The following is a 22,689-nucleotide window of genomic DNA, read 5'->3' on the forward strand; positions in this document are numbered from 1 at the left end:
GAAATATGAAGGTTCCAGGAGGAACAAAGTGGCCCACATGGCAGAACCTCCGTATCGCCAAACACTTACCAGCTTCTGCGCAGGAAAGATATAAGAATTAAGTAACCATGGATATTGCACATCCAGACTGGAGGGCACTAACAAAGCTTTTGTAGAGACTTTCTGAGGCATCAATTGGACAAAAAAGTGACTAATCTTCATCCCAGTGAGAGCCAATGCTCATGAAAAACCAAAACAAACTATGTCTTAGGCATTGCCTAGGGAACAAGAGGCTATGCAAGTAACTGTTTCCAGTTTATTTCCCAATATTGCAGGCAGTGCTACTTATTTGCTGCTTCTGTGGTTGCTTCTGAAACTCACAATAATATACTTGAGTACTCATCTAGTGGTACCATAAGATACACAAGAATGTGTCCCTTCCTGATCTCTTCCACCCCAGACACACACACTCCTGATTCTCAGTTTTAATTTGGAGCTGAACGCATTGCCATTGAGTGAGCATCACCGACTGTCTGCTGCCAACCTACCTCCAACTGAGATGAACAAGTCTATGTCATATGTCAAGATAGGTTTCCATAGACCAAACATAATGTGTTAACTTTCAAAGGAAACAGCTAAAGACTAAAACTCTTTATGCCATATAACTTCATTTTAGATGCATAAACAGAGAGGCGAGACCACTTTTCCGTTCTGTTATTCTGTCCAAGGTAATACGTGAAGATAGGAGATTTTTTCCCATATTCACACTTTCTAGCACATCCATTCCCATGATGAGAACTTGGCAATAGGAAAACACAGTTACATTTGTGGACCACCATCAGGAATTGAAACATTGCATGAATTTCATGATAAAACAGAAGAAACCATACTCTAAGATAGGAACCTAGGCAAAAACCCAGCATTTTTCATTTACTCCTGTGGAAAACTCCCTTTAACTTGTAGTATGCTATTCAGGAAGAAATGCTGGCATAAAAGAATTCTTGTCTATCAACTAGCAGCCTGCTAATGTTTTGACTATCAATGAACAATTAAAAAAAAAGATACAGCCTGTGAAGAGCATGTCCTTTAAGGACAGAGTTCTCAGTGGGACTTGCTAGAAAGATATAAATTATCTGTTGAATCCTGATATTTCTCTTTTGAAGTGGACGTCTGTGTTCTGGTATAAACAAAATGAAGCAGTCTCTCTCTGCAACAGCATATAGCTTCACAAAGAAAGATCTGTATGCCTGAGTTTAAGCCACCACAACCCCCTGAAACCCTAAATGAAAAAAAAAAAAAAATCTAGCCCCTAACTGACCTAGTCATCAGTACAAGAAATGTTGTTAACTGTCTCTACAGCAGAGCAATTTTATAACAGAAATCCTTTCTTTCTGAAATAGCCCTCTTTAAAAGTAAATAAATATCAGGTTAAATTTGCAAGACTTTCTGACACTCATTTATTCTAAATATTGTCAGTTGCCAAACTTCGCAGCTGCCACTAACATTTACTAACATGTTTTCCACATCACCTACCAAAATTCCATCTGTTGCTCTTAAAGCAGTTGTAAAGCACTCTAAATTGTGCCTGTCCTCGTTTAATCTCAGTGAATATGAGGATACAACCTCTACAGGGATAAGACCTCACTTGCCAGATTTCCTGGCATCTCCTTTAATATGGAGGATAACCGAGTCCCGTCTTGTTATAAAGAGTTATAGAACTAATTCGTTTTACTCATAAACAGTAAGTTTATATCAGCTTCTTCTGTAAACACATAGAGGAAGGAGAAAATTAAGACAGGCAGTAGTCTAAGTAAAACTCTGCATATGGTCATCCCGGTATGTTTAAATGAACTGGAAACAAAGCTTTCTTCTGCAGCCAGATCTTTTGTTTTGAAAATTATCAAGCACAACAAAAGACAGCATAGGAAGAACACTTTGGAATGCTGAATTGAAGGGTCCATCAATATTCATAATATTCTCAAGGAACCAGTTCTGATGAGAGAAGAGGCAGTTACTTTTTTAGCCTCCTAGAGCAATGGGAAACCTTGCATCAGGCTTGGTATCTTACATTTGCATTTGTTAAAGGTTCCCTGAGGAATGCCAGGAAGAGCTTGCACTGATACCTGTCACTTCCTACATGTTCTAGATTTATATATGCATTAAGAGGTGCAAAACTGTAACAAGGCTGTATTTAGCACCTGGGATCACAGGAGCTTTAGTAAATCAGTCTGTTCTTGCAGCTCAGAGAGACGTAGGAATCTGTGTATACACATTTCTTTACATAAAAATCTTTTTTTTCTAGAAAAGTCCAGCGAAAACAGTGTCTCTTGACTGGCTCCTGAAGAAGTCAGCGTTGCTGGAAATATGCCAACATTCACATCTGAACAAGCCAATTTCACTCTCTCCACTTAAAGTACAAGCTTTTTTCATTGCACACAGGAGGTGTCTCAAAGTCATTTACCAGAAAAGTTTACAGGATGAGACCTTCATGTTAACACCTTGTAAAACATTATTAACAGCCAAGTCAGTAAGTTGTAATAAATCCCATCAGTAAGTGACCTCCTTAATTAGGGCAGAGTACCAGTATCATCAGCCAGGAAACATTATGCTACATTATGCTGTAACTATTATTACACACAGAAAACTGTTAAACAAGCATTATTTAGGCAGCTAGGTCTGCACTTCTTATCTAAAGCCTGTTCTCAACACAGTGGTACCAGTCCTTCCCTAGTGCTCATCACAATTTGCTTGCTTCAGGACGATGACACATCCTTGTCCTCCCAGTAAAAAAGAAGGAACTGAAGGTCAAAGTCACCAAATTATAAAGTGCGATGGGACATGCCAAGGCCCCGCTTTTCTGTCAACTGCCTCCCATGACAGCTGCGACTGCCCAACACTTTCTCACCAGCTCCAAGGTCACCAAGCAGACAGGTTCCTTGTTTCTGCCCCAGCTCTGCCAGGTTTGCCCTTCCTTACTCCATCCCTCATGTTTCTCAGCTTCACCCACATTGACCTTTCAGCCTCTGCCTCCTGATGTCAGGATACTGAAACAGCTTCCTTGTTCCTTTTCCTCAGGCCTTTGTTCTTTCCCACGCTATAACAAACCTGTATCTATTAGGGATTTTGTGGAGATTTGCCCCTTTGGTTTCTTTTCTTCAGGTGCTTTAACTTCAGCAAGGGAAGATACTGATAGCGCAAGAACAAATCTCTGCTCCCACCTCCAGACACTGAAGCCCATCTATTCCTCATCACCTTGAGCTGTTTGCTAGCATGCCAGTTTGGGCACAAGGGGGTTTTTAGCTTCTCTTCCAGATTCTTACTGAGTTTCTGTGTTTGTGCACAGCATTATATTTTTCTAAAGCTTTTATCTTTGCCAAGGATTTTTTATTGTATTGTATAAAAAATATAAATTATATTAATATAATTTGTATATAAAAATATAATGTATATTAATTATAGATATGGCATCTAAGATCAGTAGTTACCATATTTCAGAGTCTCTCTCAAAAACAAAAAAGTGCTGCAGACATTCAGAGAAGATCTCCTCAATTCTTGTAGCCTCAGTAAATGGTCCTTCCTTAGCCTTATGCAGAGGTTGTTGAGATTTTCCTACTTGCAGGAGAAATCTTGCATGGAAAATTTTAGTATAAGCAGGCAGATGTTTGCAACATTAAAAACAACTGTAAATACAGTTTTATAATGTGAATTATTTTTTGCTAGTAATATAGTTAGTGATAGCTCTGCTGTGTGTGGAAACGGTTACTATTACAAGTTATTTACTATGCTATATCTTTACATTTTGTTAAGAACAAAAAAGATCAAAGGTCAGTGTAAATGAAACAACTCTAGAAGAGAGAAAAATGTGGGCAAGGCTCCTAGTTAAGACTCCCCTAATAAATCCTAATTTACCTGTGGAGTTACACAGGTGAAACTAAGACCAGAAGTATGGTCAGTCACTTAGACTGCGCACCTTCCCAAATGTATTCAGCCCAAACTCAGTCTGGCTATGTGTAAGAAATTTAATGTACTTACTTTGGGCCGAGTGTCAACAACATATATGAAATCACCTCCTGGATTTGCTTTTCTAATGGCCTGGAGCATCTGTTCATCCTCAAGGCATCGAGCGCTAAAGCCAGACAAAGGCTGGCTGCTTCTGCATATGGAGGCCTGCAGGAAAACGGACAAAGGAAAAACATCAGCAGAGTTATTAAGCAGAAATTATTTAGCATCCAGAAGCATTTACAAAAATAGTTCATTAGATGTTTTCATATGTGTACAGTTACATGGGAAGGACAGAGTGGTAAAAAGAATTACATGTTAGTAAATACCTTATTTTTAAAAGGCAAGGAAATATTAAAACAATACAACCCCATTGGCCCAAGTCTAGTCTTGAATCCAAGCTTTAAAGATATTTTAAATATAGTATTTCCCTAGTGTGGAATAACACCTGAAAGGTCGTCTCTAGAGGATGTGGTGAGTACAACACTGTAATCACAAAAACACTGATACAACACAAAGAACAGGTCCTTTTGCACTGCCATCCACACCTACCAGTTATGATACTGATTACACCCAACTTACACCAATGCATGCTTTACTTAACAGCCCGAAATCATGAGTCCAAGAAATAAAAATGCCTAACATGCAGCTGGATCACTGACAGTGGAGCATTTTAGCACTGTCTTTGGAGAAAGACCTTACTGCATGGGAAGTGGGTCAGGCAGCCTGACTCCTGGGGTACATTTATTAATCAGTGCTGTTGAAGAAAGCAAGAGTGTTTCACTACAGACCCATCAGGATCAGACCTCCAGGTGAAACTGGGAAAGAAGGAATAGCATATGAAATAGGTGAGCAGGGAGGTTTTTATTTCTGCTAGGCAGAGGGCAGCCAGATTTGTAGAGGGCAAGGGGGCTAATACACGCACTTTCTAAGCACTGAACATAAGCATGAAGTAAATCTGCCTGCTGAAGGTTGTGACCCGTGCAGACTGCCCTACACATCACCTACTACTGTGAGAAAGGACCTGCTCTTTTTCAGCCAAGGCCTGGAGCTATCAGTAGTTCGTCAGTAAAACACGGAACTTTAATACAGTGTTGTGGTTTAACCCCAGCCGGTAACGAAGTGCCACGCGGCCACCCGCTCACTCCCCCTCACCCTGAGGGACGGGGAGGGGAATCGGAAAGGAACGTAAAACTCAAGGGTTGAGATAAGAACAATTCAATAGTTGAAATAAAATAAAAAGGAAAGAACAATAATAATAATAACAGTTAAAATGAAAAGGAGGGAGAGGGGGAGAGGAATGAAATCCAAAGGGAAGGGAGGAAAGAAAACAAGTGATGCACGATACAACTGCTGACCACCCGCTGACCGATGCCCAGCCAGTCCCTGAGCAACAATCCACCAGGCCCCAGACAGTCCCCCCAGTTTATATACTGAGCACGATGTCCCATGGTATGGAACACCTCTTTGGCTAGTTCAGGTCAGCTGTCCTGTCTGTGTCCCCTCCCAGTTCCCCATGCCCCCCAGCCCTCTCGCTGGCAGGGCCTGAGAAACTGAACAGTCCTTGACTGAGTATAAACATCACCCAGCAACAACCAAACCCATCAATGTGCCATCAACATTGTTCTCACACCAAATCCAAACCACAGCACTGCACCAGCTGCTAAGAAGAAAATTAACTCTATCCCAGCTGAAACCAGGACATACAGAAACCATGAATTGTGTAAGAGACTGTTCATACGATTATTAAGTTTTTGCAAACAGATTATTAGTTATCTAGAGTCTTGCCTGCTGATCAGCACACATTCCAGTGATTTAATATATGCTTACACCTCTGTTGCATGAAGCAAAAGGTATGTATTCATATGTCCACAACCCTCCTCTTTAGCAGAAGGAAGACATGTCTGTCTCATGTGTAGTGTACCAGTCACAAGGCAGATACAGACCTCAAGATTACGCTGAAGTTAGGATTGTGGATGAAGGTTAGGATTCAGGGAAGTATGGGCTGGAGCCCCTTACATTCTATCATCTTGGGGGCCCAAAAGGCTAAGGTATGTGCTGGCACCAGTATGAGACAATTGCTTGTCTGTCAAGTTAGGCTTGGGGTTAAGATCATGTTTAGCCTCAGCTCAAGAAACAGCTGCACTGCCAGTACTGCAAAACTAGGAAGATAAGCTGACCTAGTCATCGTTAGGTATTATAAGTGGGAATCATTACCCATGATACCCATGAAAAGGTATCCTGCTGACCCAGACAAATTGCTTAGGATGAGCTACATCCATAAAATTTATTGGGCTATGTTTAAGAGTAGGATAAGAGATGAGGTCATGTTTTGCTATTGCCCAGACTGAACAGATAGTTTCAGACTTTTATATTATCATATTCACACAGATACTGCAAGACGCAGAGTAAGCTGTCACATCGTCATTGAATTTGTCAGTACCAAAGAGCTATGGCAAAGTTCTGGATATGAAAGACTGGATGAGTGGCACCCATCTTCCCTGCATGCTGCAGACCTCTTCCCACCCTGCTGTTACCATAGCTGTTCAATGTCTACCATCACAAACCTTACTCCACTCCTGCCCATCCCTCTACTAGCTGGCAACTCATGCCAACCTCCAAACTCACAAGACGGTAGTTCCTCCAACATTCCTGACCCTTTTCCTAGCCCTTTGAACTAGGATCATGAAGGAGTAAACACAACACTTCAGACCCTGGTGGTCTGAAACTTGACCTGAATTCCAGCCGCAACAGGGAAAACATCCAGGCTGAAACCATGAAACTCATCCAATTTGGATCACTGTGTATTGGAATCTACCAGATCCCTGAGAGCTTTTCCTTCACTGAGATTTGGAAATGAGAGCTTTTCCTTCACTGAGATTTGGAAATGTCCAAGTGTTTTGAATCCTAGATATTTATGTTTGGACTTCGTCCATCATGCAAAGTAATTAACTTTGAAAATTCTGGCCCTAATGAAATATTAAAGGTAACAGTGATTTATGCAGAGACTGTATTTACTATTTAAATCTTCTTATCCTCCTGTTTTGTTGCCAAATTCATAGAACTTTATGGAAGCAGGATTCTGATGAAATAAGAAGGTAAAGAAGGAGTCAAAACAATGTCTTATTCTTTCCTTCTGAAGCTTAAACCTATGACAGGGGCCACTGTAAAGATAAGATTTCCATGAAGACTGTAGCTTATGATTCCTGCTTGTGACATCCTACGGGAATATCTCCCATCCTGCATGGCAAACCCTGCAGACACCCTGTAATCCCACACTAGCCCTGTCTCTTGGGAAGTCCTGGCCATCCCTCAGCACTAGGGAAAACCTTTCAATGCATTTGCCAGTCTGGGACTGAAACAGGAGGAGATATTTGGCACACGGATCCTTTGTGAGTGCAAAAGGGGCACCATTCTCCTAACTGGTACTGACAGCTGAGCTAAGGCAGGTTCGAGGGGGCTGGGGCACAAACATAAAAACACCCAGTCCATGGGATCCTTCAGTGCAAGGGTCTCCTTCACCTCAGCTGCCAGAAACAGAAATGTAAATAGTCTAGGTACAGGTTATTTGCAAACGGTTACAGATAAGTGAGGCAGTTCATCACCTAGCCCTGAGAATACCTGTCACAGAGCAGAAGGTGGGACTCCTCACTCTTACAGACAAGAGCCTCTTCAACAAAGCCATGACATGCTGCTCAGCCAAAATTTGGTTGCCCTTTCATCCATCCTTTTTGGGTCTAGTCACAGATCTTCTCTTGAAAGGCTACTCCTGATTCTCTAATTGCTGCAAGTATAATTTTTCTCCTCCTCACCTTGCTTTCAGGCTGTGGCTACCAGATCCTAAACTGCTCTGTTCTCCTCCCAGTTGCCTGCTAAGCTGCCTGCTACTGCCCTTCACTATTCAGCCACCCATGCTTCAGGACCTTTTGTACAAATCCACTTCCTTGTGACACAGGGATCACACTTTTTTGTGTTAGCTGGATGATGAAGCTGGATAATTAAGTTTAAATGACTGCATTAAATGTCTATTAATGAACTAACCGTAATTCCAGTGTGTGCCCATATGCACAAGCCATGCTAACCAGACTACACTAACAATCTTTTATTTATTTGATAAAACAATCACTGATTTTTTCTTGTGAAAGCTTACTAGAAGCACTATGAAAGCAAGGCCAAAATAAGCAACCACTTCAAAGCTACAAGTTCACACTTACATTGTTATCTTTGCAGAAGTAGGAAAGAGCTGGGAAACGCCTTCGGCTCCGAAATTTAGAGCTCCCCACTATGATGTGTGCAGTTGCAGACTTTGGTACGTACACTTCTGTTGGATAGGAGTCGCAGACCTGTGAATGGAAACTCTGCTTATTTGGCCTAAAAATACAAGTAATGTTAGCCATCTCCACAGCAAAAACAAAATACCAAGGAACTCTAATCTCAGGGAACATTCCATCATTATCATATACACATCACTGACATTTCTGAAAACAGTCTTTTGAAGCTGGAAAGTATTAATTCTAACTTACAGATGGCAAAACTGAAGCAGAAGGGTTGAAGAGCTGTACTTCCAAATGCTAATTCATGCTGTGTTGAGAACAGGCAGATAGAACATACATTCATACCAGAAAAGATTCACTGCTACGTACACCAAGGTTGTATGTACAACTGCAGATTCCTCTGTAGCAGAATTTGGAAGTAAGGATGCATGGCAGTGGGTTAAGGGCTCAGACACCCCTCTCTTATAATGGGAGGGAATTATAGACCCAAATTTTCTAGCAAATTTAGTAACAAAAAACCGATGATCATGATAGGGGCTTGGAGAAAAGAAATTAATCCGTATGAAATGAGGTTGCCAAAAGGCAAGCAGCCCTGACAATGCCTACCACTTCTGAAAGGAATCTAAGGAGCCTGCAAAAAGGCCCAGAAGTTCCTCTGGAGACAAGCGGGACCACAAACAGGGTCCTGGTCTAATTTCCTTTTCCTGATACAGCCCGTGGTGTTCTGGCTGGGGTCAAAAGAATATCCAGTATCTCCCTTGGACTTCCTGAGATGACTAAAAGTATAAGGATGTTCGGGGAGAAATTAGGTTCTGAGAGAGTTAGAGATATGTAATGAAAGAGAAAGAAAAGGAAGGGCTTGTGGCTACAGATGCTGCTGTGGTGAACTGGGTTTTATTCATGATGCCATTTTTCCTACAATTTATCTTTAAAGAGGTCAAACATTTTTTCCACTTGTTTTAACAAAAAGAAAACAAACCCTGACAGCACATTCAGTCTTCTCTGAGAACTTCACAGGCCTGCCTTAACATGGATATGCTCCAGCAACAGAGCCAACGGAGTGCATGGACAAACTTCCTTTAAAAATACTTTGGTTAGTATTTCTCACAATTAATTAACGTTCTAGGGACTTCAATTGTACGAGACTGAACTAAGCAGGAGAGCACGCAGCTAGGAAGATATGTCAGATGACTGTGAAAAACACTTAACAGTCAATCACAGAGGCTTCAAAAGGATTTTGAGGATAACCAGTGAGGAAAAAACATTTGCCAAGATCACTATTTCAAGTAAATTTTTTCTGAAAATTGTAGTAATTTTATATAACCCTACGAGTCAGGAAAATGCTCATTCAGAAACATAACATTCAGTATGATTAAAACTTCTCCCCAGGCAGGCAAGCAGTAACTTTTAAAACACTGAGGGCATGTTTTCTGTGCTTCATTTCTACGCGTGTTAAACGAAGACACACTCTTTCACCCACTATGTGCCTTTTTATGTGAAAGAGTGGAAGAACTGCACCTTACTACACATGTGTACAGCACTGACCACAAAGGAACCCTGCATCTAAGCACTGTGGTAGCCTGGAGTCACACTGCTGATTTACTTCACAGACAGCCTCTTTAACAGAAAAATCAGAACAACTCACTCCATAGTCTCTGTTTACATCGCTAATCTGCCAATAGTTGTTTGGAATACCCATCCGATTATATTCTTCATTGAGATCAATAAGCTTCCAGCCTTGTTCTCGTTCTTCTTTATCTAATTTTGGATTGAATGAGAAACAATACAGCTCTTCGTATTTCACTGAAAAAAAAAAAAAAAAAAAAAAGCAAACAAACAAAACCAGTTAACCACTTCAGATTTCTCATCCTGAAATGACACTGCAAAACCAGAACTTGCCGTTGCCCTTTATGCAGTTTCTTTTAAAATAGTATGCTTTGCTATGTAAAAGCACATATCCTGGTCTACAACTATTTTAAAGTATACTTCACATGCTCTTTTGTTATTTGTATATGTTGCAATATATGTGCCTTATAAGTAGCGCTACTTAAAATACACCTCTTCTCTATGAATTGCAAAAGTCTCCCTGAGCCCAAAGACAAAATGCCAGTGATAACATGGTTTCATCCAAAGAAAACTGAAGTCAGTGCCAGAGTAAGCACTTGTTCTGCAAAAAAATTTGCTGGCCAGAAGTAGCTTAGAAGTCCCTTTATTAACCTAACATCTGTCCTGTGACAAAGACTGAAGATCTGAACAATGGACTATGTAGCACAGTCTTCCAAAAATTGGACTAACTCAGAAGTCTTTGTCCCTAAATAAGGAAGTTACGAATAGATTAAGTGAAATCTTAGTTTTGTGGACTGCAAAATTCTGTCCTTGCATTATTATCAAAGGCATTCAAGATATAGATGTTGTAATAGCATAGAAATAGCATATGTTGCATCAACCATTTTATCAAGACGGTGAAATTGTTCAAGTAGCTATGCTACCTGTCACCCTTGGTCAAGGACCATATAAAAAGCTTTGCTGGTGCTGGAATTTTTAACCTTTTTAAGGAGTATGTCTGTATTTATGCTAATGAGGGTCTTAATCCTGGTGACCGATGGTAGTCAGACACACATTGCCATTACATGCCAACTGTCACTGATTTGAATAACTATTCAGCATATAGCTTGAAATTAACGTTCTCATTGATACTTATATTGTTATGTTCTGAGGGTATGTTTCATCCTGTTGCTCTAAGTTCCTTAAAACTTTCCGACCAACAGGTTTTTAACTTTAGAACTGAAATAAATCACAAGCTGAGTCCTCTCTGATTTCATGGTTCTCTATTGATACACTTGCTCCACAATATAATATTAAAAAGGTCAGTAAATTTAAATACTGCACTTTCTTTTTTAATAATATACACCTAACAAGCAGAGTCTTAGACACTTGCTCCACAATATAATATTAAAAAGGTCAGTAAATTTAAATACTGCACTTTCTTTTTTAATAATATACACCTAACAAGCAGAGTCTTAGAATACTAGGGTAAGGAACTTTATAGCTATTAAAATAATAACCAGAAAACCAACCACAATATTAATAATAATAAGGCTCCCACCGATTTTATTTTGATTATGCCTTCTAAAGGTTTAATTTAAGTTATATTTTGCTTTTTAAACTTCTTTAAATTGATTGTATACACACACAGGAGTACGAACACAAGGAAAGAAAACATGTTAACTCTCTCAGCTAAGTACTGAAAGCCAACTAAATCATGAGTAAGGAGGAAGAAAAGAATGGTTTGCACAATATCTGACAGTTTAAACCCCTTCTGTATTCTCTGATTTCAAACTTTTGTCATGGCACAGATTTGGCAAACATTCTGGTTTATTTCTCACATGCTAACATGAAGTTTTAACGTTAATACCTAAATCCAATCTGACCTCTTTTTAATTAATTATTTTTGGTAGCAATTTGAGCTTTTGTTTCCACTGCTTGGTTTTTCTGCATCTGGATTTTCTTTCCAAGTGAACCTGTTATTCACAGGCACATGGGAAGCCTTTAAAAATCCACCTATTAGAATATATCTGGGTTATTTATGACTGAAGTCTGCCTCAACGTTACAAGCATTATTACATGATGGTATCTATAGGTGGTAACAAAAATGTTCAGCTCTTAATAGTCAGTGCCTTAAAGTTCAGTTATCACCTCTTTGCCTGTACTTATTGGACCTTCCCTAATCTTTCATCGTTATTTTGACATAAGCATCTGCAATCCTGCTATTACACTTGTAATAACTGTTACGGTCAGCTTGTTTCACAAAGGGGCTTAATTAAACAAAAAGGCCAAATTCAGGTGACAGCCTGACCTTATTAAAATGCTATTAACAGCTAGCAAGAATAAAATCAAACACAGATTTGCTCCTTTAGTGTAACTAAGACATCAGATAGCATAGAATATATTAAGCCAGTACACAACATGGGCTTCACTCAGGTTCCCCTATGGTGGAATGAATGAAAAGAACAGGCATAAAATGGAAAATAGAGCTTGAATGAGTCGAATTTTCTCTTCACAGAGTAAAGAGTACCTTCTAATGTTAGAGTAACTGTATTACCTAAAAAAAATACAGCTTTGCGCCCAGACAAAATGGCATGGCAGAGCACTGTCAGGGTAATTTGGCTCAACTTGCAATCAGAGCCTTCTAGTTTTAAATAAGCAGGATTTTATCCTGCCTCGCATGAAGATCAGATAGTTTGCTGGAGAAGGAAAACTACTGTGCAGCTGAACTAGCCAAAGAGCTAGTTCCATGGTGCTCTTATTGCATCTTCTTCATTTGAACCTTCTTGACCATTGCAGGCTGCCACTGGACGTGTATTCAGGGTCCACAGCTATTTTTCTCTTTGCCATTCTGTGTGCCTGTATTGAAGGGTCCTATTCTGGTGCAGAGCAGCACACACACCTCCTCCTGGCTCCAGGGAAACAGCACTACACAACTGCATTCCTTCCAGCATGCACGAACACATACTTGCAGCTGTGGTCCGTGGAATTAATCCAGATGTACACAGCAGAACCACTGACTAGATTTGTCTCATTGTTTTTAAATTTATCTGATTACTTTCATCTTGTATAACCTAGCATATCAAGTTAGAACTGCTGCAGTTGCATATTACTACTAACCTAATTATAGAAGGTACTTTAGGAAGTTCAGTAGCTGTGCTGGCTGACACTGCAATTTTTTCCCCCTCTACACAGTAGATAAATTTGGTGTAGTCCTAGCAAGATAAAAATTAAAGCCAGCGTTGTCAGGTTTGTACAGCCTGTGGTAGACATTTTCTTCGCAAACTGTTGAAACAGTAAAGGACAGAGGTTGGTTTTGTATTTCTACAGTTATCATTTAAAATATACAATCCAGAAGCCTTGTCAGCTAGATCTTAGAAGAGCAGCTACAATGCAGAGGATGGGGTTTTGGACTTTGATGCAACATTTGGATTTTCATTGAAAAGAAAAAAGGTTTCAAAAGGATCTTGATCGGAATTCAGAAATTCTAGAAGGGCACACTCAAAATGTAGATAATAACAGGCCGAAACACAGGCAGTCCAGTGGGATAAATCAACTACTTGCTGCAAAACCTTTCACTGATTTTAAGAAATTTATGGACAGCACAGAAAGGAAAAATTCAAATCATGACACGACTGCTAGACATATCATAAGTCTTTTTGTCACAGCAGGAATGTGAAAGTTCCCTGCATTTAGAGGCTTGTTCACACTTACACAAGGCATCCAGTAAACAGTTACACATAAAGTATCATTTTAATGTATTTTACGGCCCGTGATACCCTAGGGTATTATTTTAAACAAGAGTTCATGTCATACTTCATGGAATGAACTTCTTGTTATAATGTGCTTTCTTGATGGCTCCATAAATGATTATTCTAATATGTTCTGCTCAGAGACCTTTTGTCTCGTAACACATCTCTAATGAAGCCTTTTCTGCAAAGGACAAAGATGCACAGCTACATTTCTTCCATTATGTTTTCCCCCTTCAGGATGAGGACTGACTTTTGTGTCAGTTTCCTTCCCATACCTGGTCGTGCCAGACGTATCAGAGATATGTAAATGTCATGGCAGTCTCGTTCCTGAGGGATGACCAGCTGGATAACCTGGAAGTTCTTGCAGCGGATCAGTAATGGGCAACCAGTGGCAGTGGTGGCCTGCTTCTCAATAGAGGAAATTTGGCTGTGAAGAACCTGCAAGGGAATTGAAAACATTTATGCCAAGTGATTCAAAACTTTAGGAAGAAAAATAATTACTTATAATGGAATGCCAAGGCAGGCACAGTAGCTTCCGCTACTGCTTGGGAAAATCCCCACACTCCTCCTCTTGAAGTTTTTACTCCTATCTCCAGTTTCAGGCTCAAGCAGTGCCTGGTACATCACCTACAGACAAAGAAGTGCTTCTGGAGTGCTTCAGCTGCTCAAATATTAGTCTGGTCATGCTATCCAAAGCTTTTTGTTTGTTTGCTTTAGTGTAAGCTAGCGGCTGTCAGGAAAAGAGTTCTTTTCAGCTGTCTGCACAGTGGAAAGATGAACCAACATCAGTTAGATAAGGCTAAAATGTTGGGCTTCCTCACTGGCAGAATGGTAGCCCTGATATAATTCTAAATACGGCATCAGATGAGATGAAACATTACAATAAAAATCGGGAGGGAATAGTGGGACCAAAAGAGAACGGAGTTAATAATTAGTACAAAAATGGACGAAGGATTCATAATTAAGCTACATAAAAGACTCTCAAAGGGTAAGCCACCGGTGCTTTATCTGTACCTGTCTATATACATGCACCATATGTTATCAATCCATCAAAACAGAGAACTCAAAATACTACATTATAAAAAAATCAAAAAATTAAACCAACAAAATCACTGATCCAGCACAAAAGATCAGGGAGAGAGGCAAGAGCTCAGTGAGCGAAGGTAGTAATTCACATTCAAATCATTTATTCTCGGTTCTTCCTGGATGATAGGAGCAATACTGTAGTTTACAGAAGCTCTTCCTCGATCACTCACATCTGGTATTCTTATGGTGAAGGTCCTTCTACTCCTCTTACTGTGTTGTGATATCCAGAATCCACTGACAATTTTCAAAAATTACCAGGCTGGAATTTCACACACTCTGAAGTTCCAAAAGCATCCACACAAACTAATTTACAATGTTTAAACTGTTTTGCAAGTTATTTTCAAATTACCATCAATGAAGTGCCACACACTTACAGCTAACTGGAAAAAAAAAAAAAATCATACCCAGGTTTCTTTACGAGTTTCAGAGCCATTCTCCACAAAGATTACATGGGTAGCTGTTAAATACAAGGTTCCCAGTGCAGCTTTTCTTGAAGATAAACGATCAAGTAACCGAACATTTTCCACCTATACAAAGAAATGATACAGAAATAATCAGGCTATGACATAGCTTGCCATAGTGAGTTCTCAACATCCACATTTTGTTCATTACAAAGTTAAGCTCTTTCCGGTACCATATGAAATGACTTATCAGAAAAGTATAACTATATGAGAAAATGCAATTATATTATGTGATCTATTTCCAGATCTACCTTAGTGTTCATTTTCCCCCCTCTTGCGGTACCTCTGTATCCAAAAATCCGTTAGCAAAGACTTCCAAAGATAATTTCTCACTTGACCTCTTTCCTCCTATCTCACCTTACCAAAACCCTGTGATAGCAAGGCAGGGCCCAGCCTTCAGCTAAACTCTAGCTCCACGTCATCCATTCAAGCCATTCCAGAATTATCAGTGATACATAGGAAGCTAAATTAAAAAAACGATAATAGTGATAATGATGATGATGATAATAACAACAACAACAATAATAATAATAATAATGTGATAGTGGTAGAGTGTCTTTCTTCAGCAGGTGTGGGAGGGGACACAGCCAGGACAGCTGACCCAAAGTGACCAAACAGATATTCCACGCCATATAACATCTGCTCAGACATAAAAGCTAAGAGAAAGGAAGAGGAAGGGGAGGGCATTTGTTATTTACAACGTTTGTCTTCTGGAGCAACCGCTACATGTACCGAAGCCCTGCTTCCCAGGAGGTGGCTGAACATCACCTGCTGATGGGAAGTAGAGAATAACATCTTTTCCTTTGCTTCCACGCATGCAGCTTTTGCTATTGCTTCATTAAACTGCCTTTATCTTGACCCACAAGTTGGGGTTTTTCCGTCTTATTTCCTCCCTCCCTGTTCTGCCAAGGAGGGGAGTGATAGAGTGGCTTGGTGGGCACCTGGTGTCCAGCCAAGGTCAACTCACCACAAACATGGTGGCTCATCTTCTCCACACCCTCTCTTCAACTCTTCACTCAAGACTTAAGATTTCTTTTATACACCCAATTATTTTCAGAACTTGGGGCTCATAACTGTTGAAGGGATATGCCCCCATTACAATCAAAAGGGACTAGCCTTGTGTTTGAAATATGGAAGCTGACTTAGGGGGAAGGCACGGGAAGAGCAAAGTTAAAGACCTTACCACTCTTGCATTGAAATCAGTGTAATTTCCCACCAATTTCCTGAAAATTAGAATTGGGTGCAACAAATACAAAGAAAAAAAAAAAAAGGATCAACAAAATCAATTTGCTTTTAATAGTGTAGAGATTCCAGATTAGAATGACAGAAACTTCCCAAAATACCCTCAGAGATGGGATGCAGCCATGTATTCTCAAAATTTTGCAGAAATAATTCCACTGAAATAACACCAGAAACAGAATGATGCCAGCACCTAGGAATTACATGTTTACAATGTGTATTCCAAACACATATTGCACTAGTTTAAAAATAGGAATAAAGAAATCCTTAAAACCAAAATAAGCCAGTTTGGTAGCAAAACGCTTAAAATCAAACAGTTAGTAAAACCAAGTCTTCTCCCTCAAGGCCAGTTATAGTCTGTCTGCTTTAAACAAAAATAAAACAGCTAGAAAGCAAGGAAAAGTCTTTTCCCAGGACCATCTACTTCAGAGGTCACGTTGTGGGGGGAGGAGGGATGGAAGGAACACAGCATTAACCCAGCCAGCATCCAGTAGTAAGCAAAAGAGGGGATTTAAAAGAGCAGGAAGGATACAAAAGTAAGATCAAATTGAGGTTTGTCTGGACAAAAAAAAAAGGTGCCCAGGTGGCAATGCAGCCAGCAAGGACTCTGCTGCACAGGCACGGACCGCGCGCCAGGGAGCTCAGGCCACCAGACACCAGCAAAGCAGAACCTACGCAGAGGGGCAGGGGCTGAGGGATGAATTTCCAGGCCTCCCAATCACATCATTTCCCCACTCATCCCTCAGAGACCCACGGCTGAATAATGCTAATGAACAAAGCTCTTGTTTGGGTTGTGGGGTTTGGTGGGGGTTTTTTGGTACAAAGCTATAAATGAAACAACGGTTGGATCTGAATTAAACAGGAATAATTGCAATGAGAACTGCACGGTAAATCCTATTTCATTAAAGGAAATACAACGGCTGCACAGAGTGAGATCAGAGATTCACCTGGCCCGGCCGGTCATCTCCCAGAGCAGGCAACTGCAGCTGCTGAGGGAAAAAGAGTAGCAGGCATGAGTGTGCTGGTGCTCCCTCGGGATGTTATCCATGTGTTCTAAAAAGCAGCAGCTCTAGGGGCTTCCTAAGCTGAGGTCATAGTTTTTCATATCCCTATCTGCATTTTAATTCCATGAGTTTTGTTACACAACATTTTGAATCCTTGTAACCTACTGGCACCCACAACACCCTGTGAGTGAACTTCACGTTCCAGCTATGCATTGCACACAAAAATCCCTCCCTCTTGCTTGTTTTGAACCTGCCACCTATGGCAGGTGCACCATGCATTTGGCGAACAATTTAGTAAACAGAGAATGTTGCTTCTCATTTGCTTTCTATGTGCTGCACACGCTGTTGCAGATCCTTCCATCCTCACATTCCCAGACTGAAGAGTCACAACTTTATGTAGTTGTGACTTTTATGGAAGCTATTCCAGACAAGCTCTTCCATGCTTCTGATTATCCTGTGAGAGGTCTGTTCCCTGAGAAGAGAGGCCAAAAGCGCAAACAGAATTCAAGATTTGGGTGTACAATAGCTTTGTATAACAGAATGGTAATGTTTGCCGTTTTGTTCTCTATTCAGTTTTTAAGTTTTCAAACCTTGCTTGCTTTTCTGTCCCCTGCCGAGCACAGTGGGGGTTTTATAATTACTTAATTATTTGTTTTTAGAACTAGCAATTGTAACTCCAAGTCACGTCTGCATACATAAATTAAGACCCACCCTCTATGTATATTATCTTATATTTAATAACGATTAATTTTGTTCACCAGTATCATGAGACGTTGCTGCAAGCCCCCGCAGCAATCTTTCATTTCTGCTACCCTGAAAGACGTTGGTACGGTCAGTGAACTTTACCACCTCTGGCATCTCCTCCCCTCCCTGTATCTTTCACAACATTTGAAGTTGAACATAGGGGCTCTTACAGATCTGTTGGATCTCTAGTGACGAGTTCCCTCCATGGCAAAAATGGACAATACTTTCTTACTATTTGTTTCTTATTTTTTAATTAGTTATTAGTGAGAGGCCTATACGTCTTATCCTATGATACTTAAGCTTCTTCAAGAGCCTTTGATGAAGGACATGCTCAAATGAGTTTTGGAAGACCAATCAGCTTCTATCAAATGAATCACCCTTGTCCATACATTCAGTTACTTTTCCAAAGAAACTGTAGAGATTCTGGGTTCCTCTATTGAACCTATGCCAGTTCTCCCCCTTTTTATCATACTTATCCATAAATCTAACGACTTAGAAGGGGGCCTATAGAGTATTGTAGCTCCTACAAATTTATCAGATTAGGTGTCATGTTTATCACCTCCATTTTTTTCAGATCAGGAAACTTTTAAGCATTACACCAACATTACTGGCTTGACAGTTTTGTACTTTAGTTCTTTTAACTTGCATGGATACCATCTGGTCCTGGTAATTTTTTACTGCTCGTTGCTGCCAGTTTCTTCTGGTACCTTTTCTTACAACACTTTTATTGTTGACAAATCTTCTGATACATTCTTGACAGAGAAATATGCCAGAATGGGCATATCTCTAAATACCTTACATACTTGGATCGTTTATTAATCCTGTAGATTTTGTCAGGATTTTACCTACTTAAAGCCAGCTTGAAAATGGTTTTACTAGTAGTTTTTGCCAAGTTGTTCTTCAAAATCTCTTTTGGCCTGCCTTATTGTGTTTATATATTTAACTTGTTTATGCTTTATTTTCCTCATTTAGGCACAACTTCAACTTGAAGAAAGTCCTTTTACTTCTAATAAAAGAAGTCTTTTTAATAAAAGACATCCTCTTACTCCTTTACCCTTCTGTTTAGCTATGCAAACCTTTTTTGGGGTCTTTTAAAGCCTTTTTTCTGGAAGTTGATTTGCAGTAAGCTCCCATATTTAAACAATCTTGATGACTCCTATAAACATTCTGAATTTTGGCTCTTTTTCTTTTTAAACAGTTTTCACGTTTTTATGCAGTTTGCTCTTTGAAGATAAACATTGCCATGGGAGAGTTTTTCCCCTTTTCTTGCTGTTTCAAGAATACTGCATCATTAGTTACTGTCACACAGAGGTTCTAGCTGTGTTTTGAATGAAGTCTTTCTGTCATTGTCTAAAACCAGGTCCTAGATTTCTTTCTAATTACTTAAAATTGCCTTTTTTTTTTTTCAAGATTAAAAAAATAGCCTCCGTATAAGCAATTATTTAAAGAACCTTAAGTTTTACTCAGAATCACACACACACACACACACAGAGCGCATTTACCCAATATCAATTTATTAAATGATGTCTCGCACTGTTACTGCATCTCCTGTCTTCATGCCCCATTTGATCTTGTTTAGGTTGTCACAGGCAATGCAACTATTTAGGAAGGACAGTCGGTACTACAGTCCTAATACTGTACTGCAGTCCTGTGGTGCTATGGTTCTACTTTTCCTATTTCATCTTGTAATTTCAATCTGTAGGGACTCTTTGCTTTTGTGATGTAGTTACTCTATGAGATTTGACTCTGTTTACTTCAAGACAAAAAAAAAATCTGCTCTTTGACAGGCACGACTTTACCTGTCTTTCTCATGTAATTTGTCACTGATGTGCCTGTCATTGTTTATTTTTCTTCCACTGTTTCTAACATGCCTATTACATCAACATTCTCATTTATAATCAATAACTTCAGTTTCAACATTTTTTTTTCAGACTTCTAATACCTGTACTGAAACACGCAAGTATTTGGTCCAGTTGTCAATGTTTCTTCGCTCTGATTAAGTGGAACACTAGGCAACTTCTATTTATTTGAGAATATAGAATATTTTAAGCTGACAAATTTTTGTGTGGCACAGCACAACATCCACAATATCATACATTTTCTGTATTCTAACAAAAGCGTCTCAGTTTTTCAGTACTTCAGTGTGGATAAGCACAACTCAGAACCAGCTCTCCTAGCAGGCTCAACAAGGAAAAAGTACTGTTTGTGAGATGATGCAGCAGACTGAATATTTAGCTAGCCCTTGTTTCTGCTGGCCTCAAAGAGTACGGTAAGAGTGAGCTCAAATTAGTGAGAATCTCTTAGCATGATTCATTGATTAACCTTGCCTGGTTCTCACATTATATATGTCAATCTGTGAATGTAGTATGAGAAAAATATAGCATTTACTAATAACTTGCCCCATGAACCACCTTATCATATCTACCATCATTTCCAAAGGGAAAGGGAATTGCTTAAATCTAAATTCTACCTGAATTCGAATCCTCAGCTCTGGTTTATAGTGAGGAAGTAGCACGAAGTGCCTTCAGTAGCAGTAAGGGTCTCTAAGCTCTCACAAGCTTGTTCTAAAAACTCTCTGCATGTATTTACACGGTTTTAATCTGAGATCCATCTATGTTTCTTCTGCCTAGTCTCCAGTTACTCAAACTTTCTGAAAAAGCAGTGTATTACACCCATGGACAGGAGGAGAGGGGAAAAAAAAGTAAAACAGAGCTAGCCACAATCTAAGATTTCATTCAGCTGATCAAAGGATTCAGAGAAGGAGCCTTGTTCCTCTTCTCCACCCTCCCAGTCAGGAAAAGAAAACCAAGGCAAACACCGTCTTTAAATGGTCTAGAGGGAATGGCAGCATGTTCATTTCCACAAGAGAGGAACAGACATTGTAACAGTGGTTTGGAAGAAGTTGAGGTTTTCTACCTAAAAAGTAGAAGCATGCTGAGATATCAGCATTAAAAGCAAAATAAATAAATAAATAAATAAATTGAATATCAGAGACGCCATAGTAATTTGTCTCCTACTTTTTCTCCAAAAAATGCTCCATTTTTTCACCAGAACTACTGTAGACTTTACTGGAGAACCTAAGAAATAATGTATGTACTGACACACGTCAGGAAAAAGCATGCTGCATATGTGCTTTGCCTAAAATGAACAGCTAGTGGGAGAGACCGGATCAGAAAATATCAGGTAAAGAATAAAAAAAAGAACAAAAACAGCCTGTAAAGCTGAGAGCTGGCAGAGCTCAAGGAGCGAAAAAAGAAAGCATCACCCAAGCTGGTCTGGAGAGTGGCATCTAAGTATAAACGTCAATAATTTATTTGAAGCTGTTGCCCCCATCATTTATTTTTGCCTGATGACTGTGGTTGTCTAGGCTTAAAGAAAAGACTGCCAAGAGATTTACTTCAATGATTACAGCCCCTTACATGGGGATAAATAAAGTTGGACAGAAACTCTATTTTCAATGCAACACAGATGACAGAAAAAAGGAAGCAAAAATAGAAGTTAAAGGGAATGCAGATTAAGAACAGATGGAAGGCACTTCTTACTCAGAGAATGAACATGACAAATGACTTATGAACAAGGTTGCCAGGAGGTCATTCAAGAAAAAAATGGCATATTAGGGAAAAGCACGGGTCAAAGCTTCATTCCGGCACAACTCCTACCAGTTTCAACAGGACTCCCACCTAAGGAAGAATGGCAAAGATATGACCCTGAAAGCGTTCAGAAGAGTTGTCGTGCTAAAATATTATTCCTAAAAATATCCATGTACCCTAATTTGTTTTCATTTTTAGTATAGATTACTTCTCGAACAAGCTCTGACTGCATGGCCTATTTTTAAATGCTTCTTGAATATGCTACCTTCGCTCTCATTTTTTAAGATGTTTCACTATCTCCACACACGGCAACATCATAAAAAAATGCAGAAGTGACTGCTGCTTTTCATGCTGTCCATAACTCCACATGGGAAAGCTCTTTCAGATAAATGCAGGATCAGTTCTGACTATGGACTCAGACTCGAGTAGGGAAAGGAGAGAGAATCGGTCAGACTGGGAAGAACCCTGCCTTCAAGCCAAAACTCAGTCCCACACCTCTCCACATCACTCTGCATGTACAACAGGGAGGTGCTGTCCGACACAAAACGGTCTCTACTGTAGGATTTTCAAATAACATGAAATTCTGAATTCAGAAAAAACATCTCAAAGAGTTTTATTTACACTACATAGGTTTTCAGGCTCTGTGTTTGCTTCCCATGTATTAGGTGACCTGACGTAGAAGACGCTTGAACGTCCTGCCATGGTAATCACCGAGCTGCCCGTCACAATCATCGCTGTGCATCCGGAAGGAGAACACCAGCGGAAAAACCTATCGGGCAGCCAAGAACAAAGCAGCTTTCCTCTCACATATCATCAAGTGCTCCCCATGCCTTTAGGAGGAACAGTTACCAATTCCTCTAATTCCTTATCACAAAAAAAGGAAGAAAGTCCAGAAAACCCTCCTGGGCCGGAGAAAGCCGCTAATTAAAGGCAAAAGCAGGGAATGTCCTAGCTCAGGTTACAGTCTCAGGAGCTTCTCTGTTGGTCAGCAGTTAAAATTCATTGTTCTACAACAA

The 22,689-nt window shown here is 39.8% G+C and overlaps 1 protein-coding gene across 5 annotated transcripts in view; it reads right to left on the reverse strand.

Moving 5' to 3' along the window:
* MTMR7 (myotubularin related protein 7) overlaps positions 1–22,689 on the reverse strand; it is a 50,241-nt gene that overhangs the window by 14,976 nt on the left and 12,576 nt on the right. For all 5 annotated transcript variants that reach the window (XM_055722819.1, XM_055722821.1, XM_055722804.1 and 2 more), the window contains exons 2-6: positions 15,040–15,162; positions 13,825–13,987; positions 9,898–10,055; positions 8,193–8,321; positions 4,012–4,146 (exon numbers count right to left, since the gene is read on the reverse strand). In XM_055722819.1, the coding sequence (XP_055578794.1) occupies positions 4,012–4,146; positions 8,193–8,321; positions 9,898–10,055; positions 13,825–13,987; positions 15,040–15,162 (708 nt within the window). The remainder of the gene's footprint in view (positions 1–4,011; positions 4,147–8,192; positions 8,322–9,897; positions 10,056–13,824; positions 13,988–15,039; positions 15,163–22,689) is intronic.

The sequence above is a fragment of the Falco cherrug genome, chromosome 1, assembly GCF_023634085.1.
Source record: "Falco cherrug isolate bFalChe1 chromosome 1, bFalChe1.pri, whole genome shotgun sequence".
In the NCBI taxonomy this organism is placed as follows: domain Eukaryota; kingdom Metazoa; phylum Chordata; class Aves; order Falconiformes; family Falconidae; genus Falco; species Falco cherrug.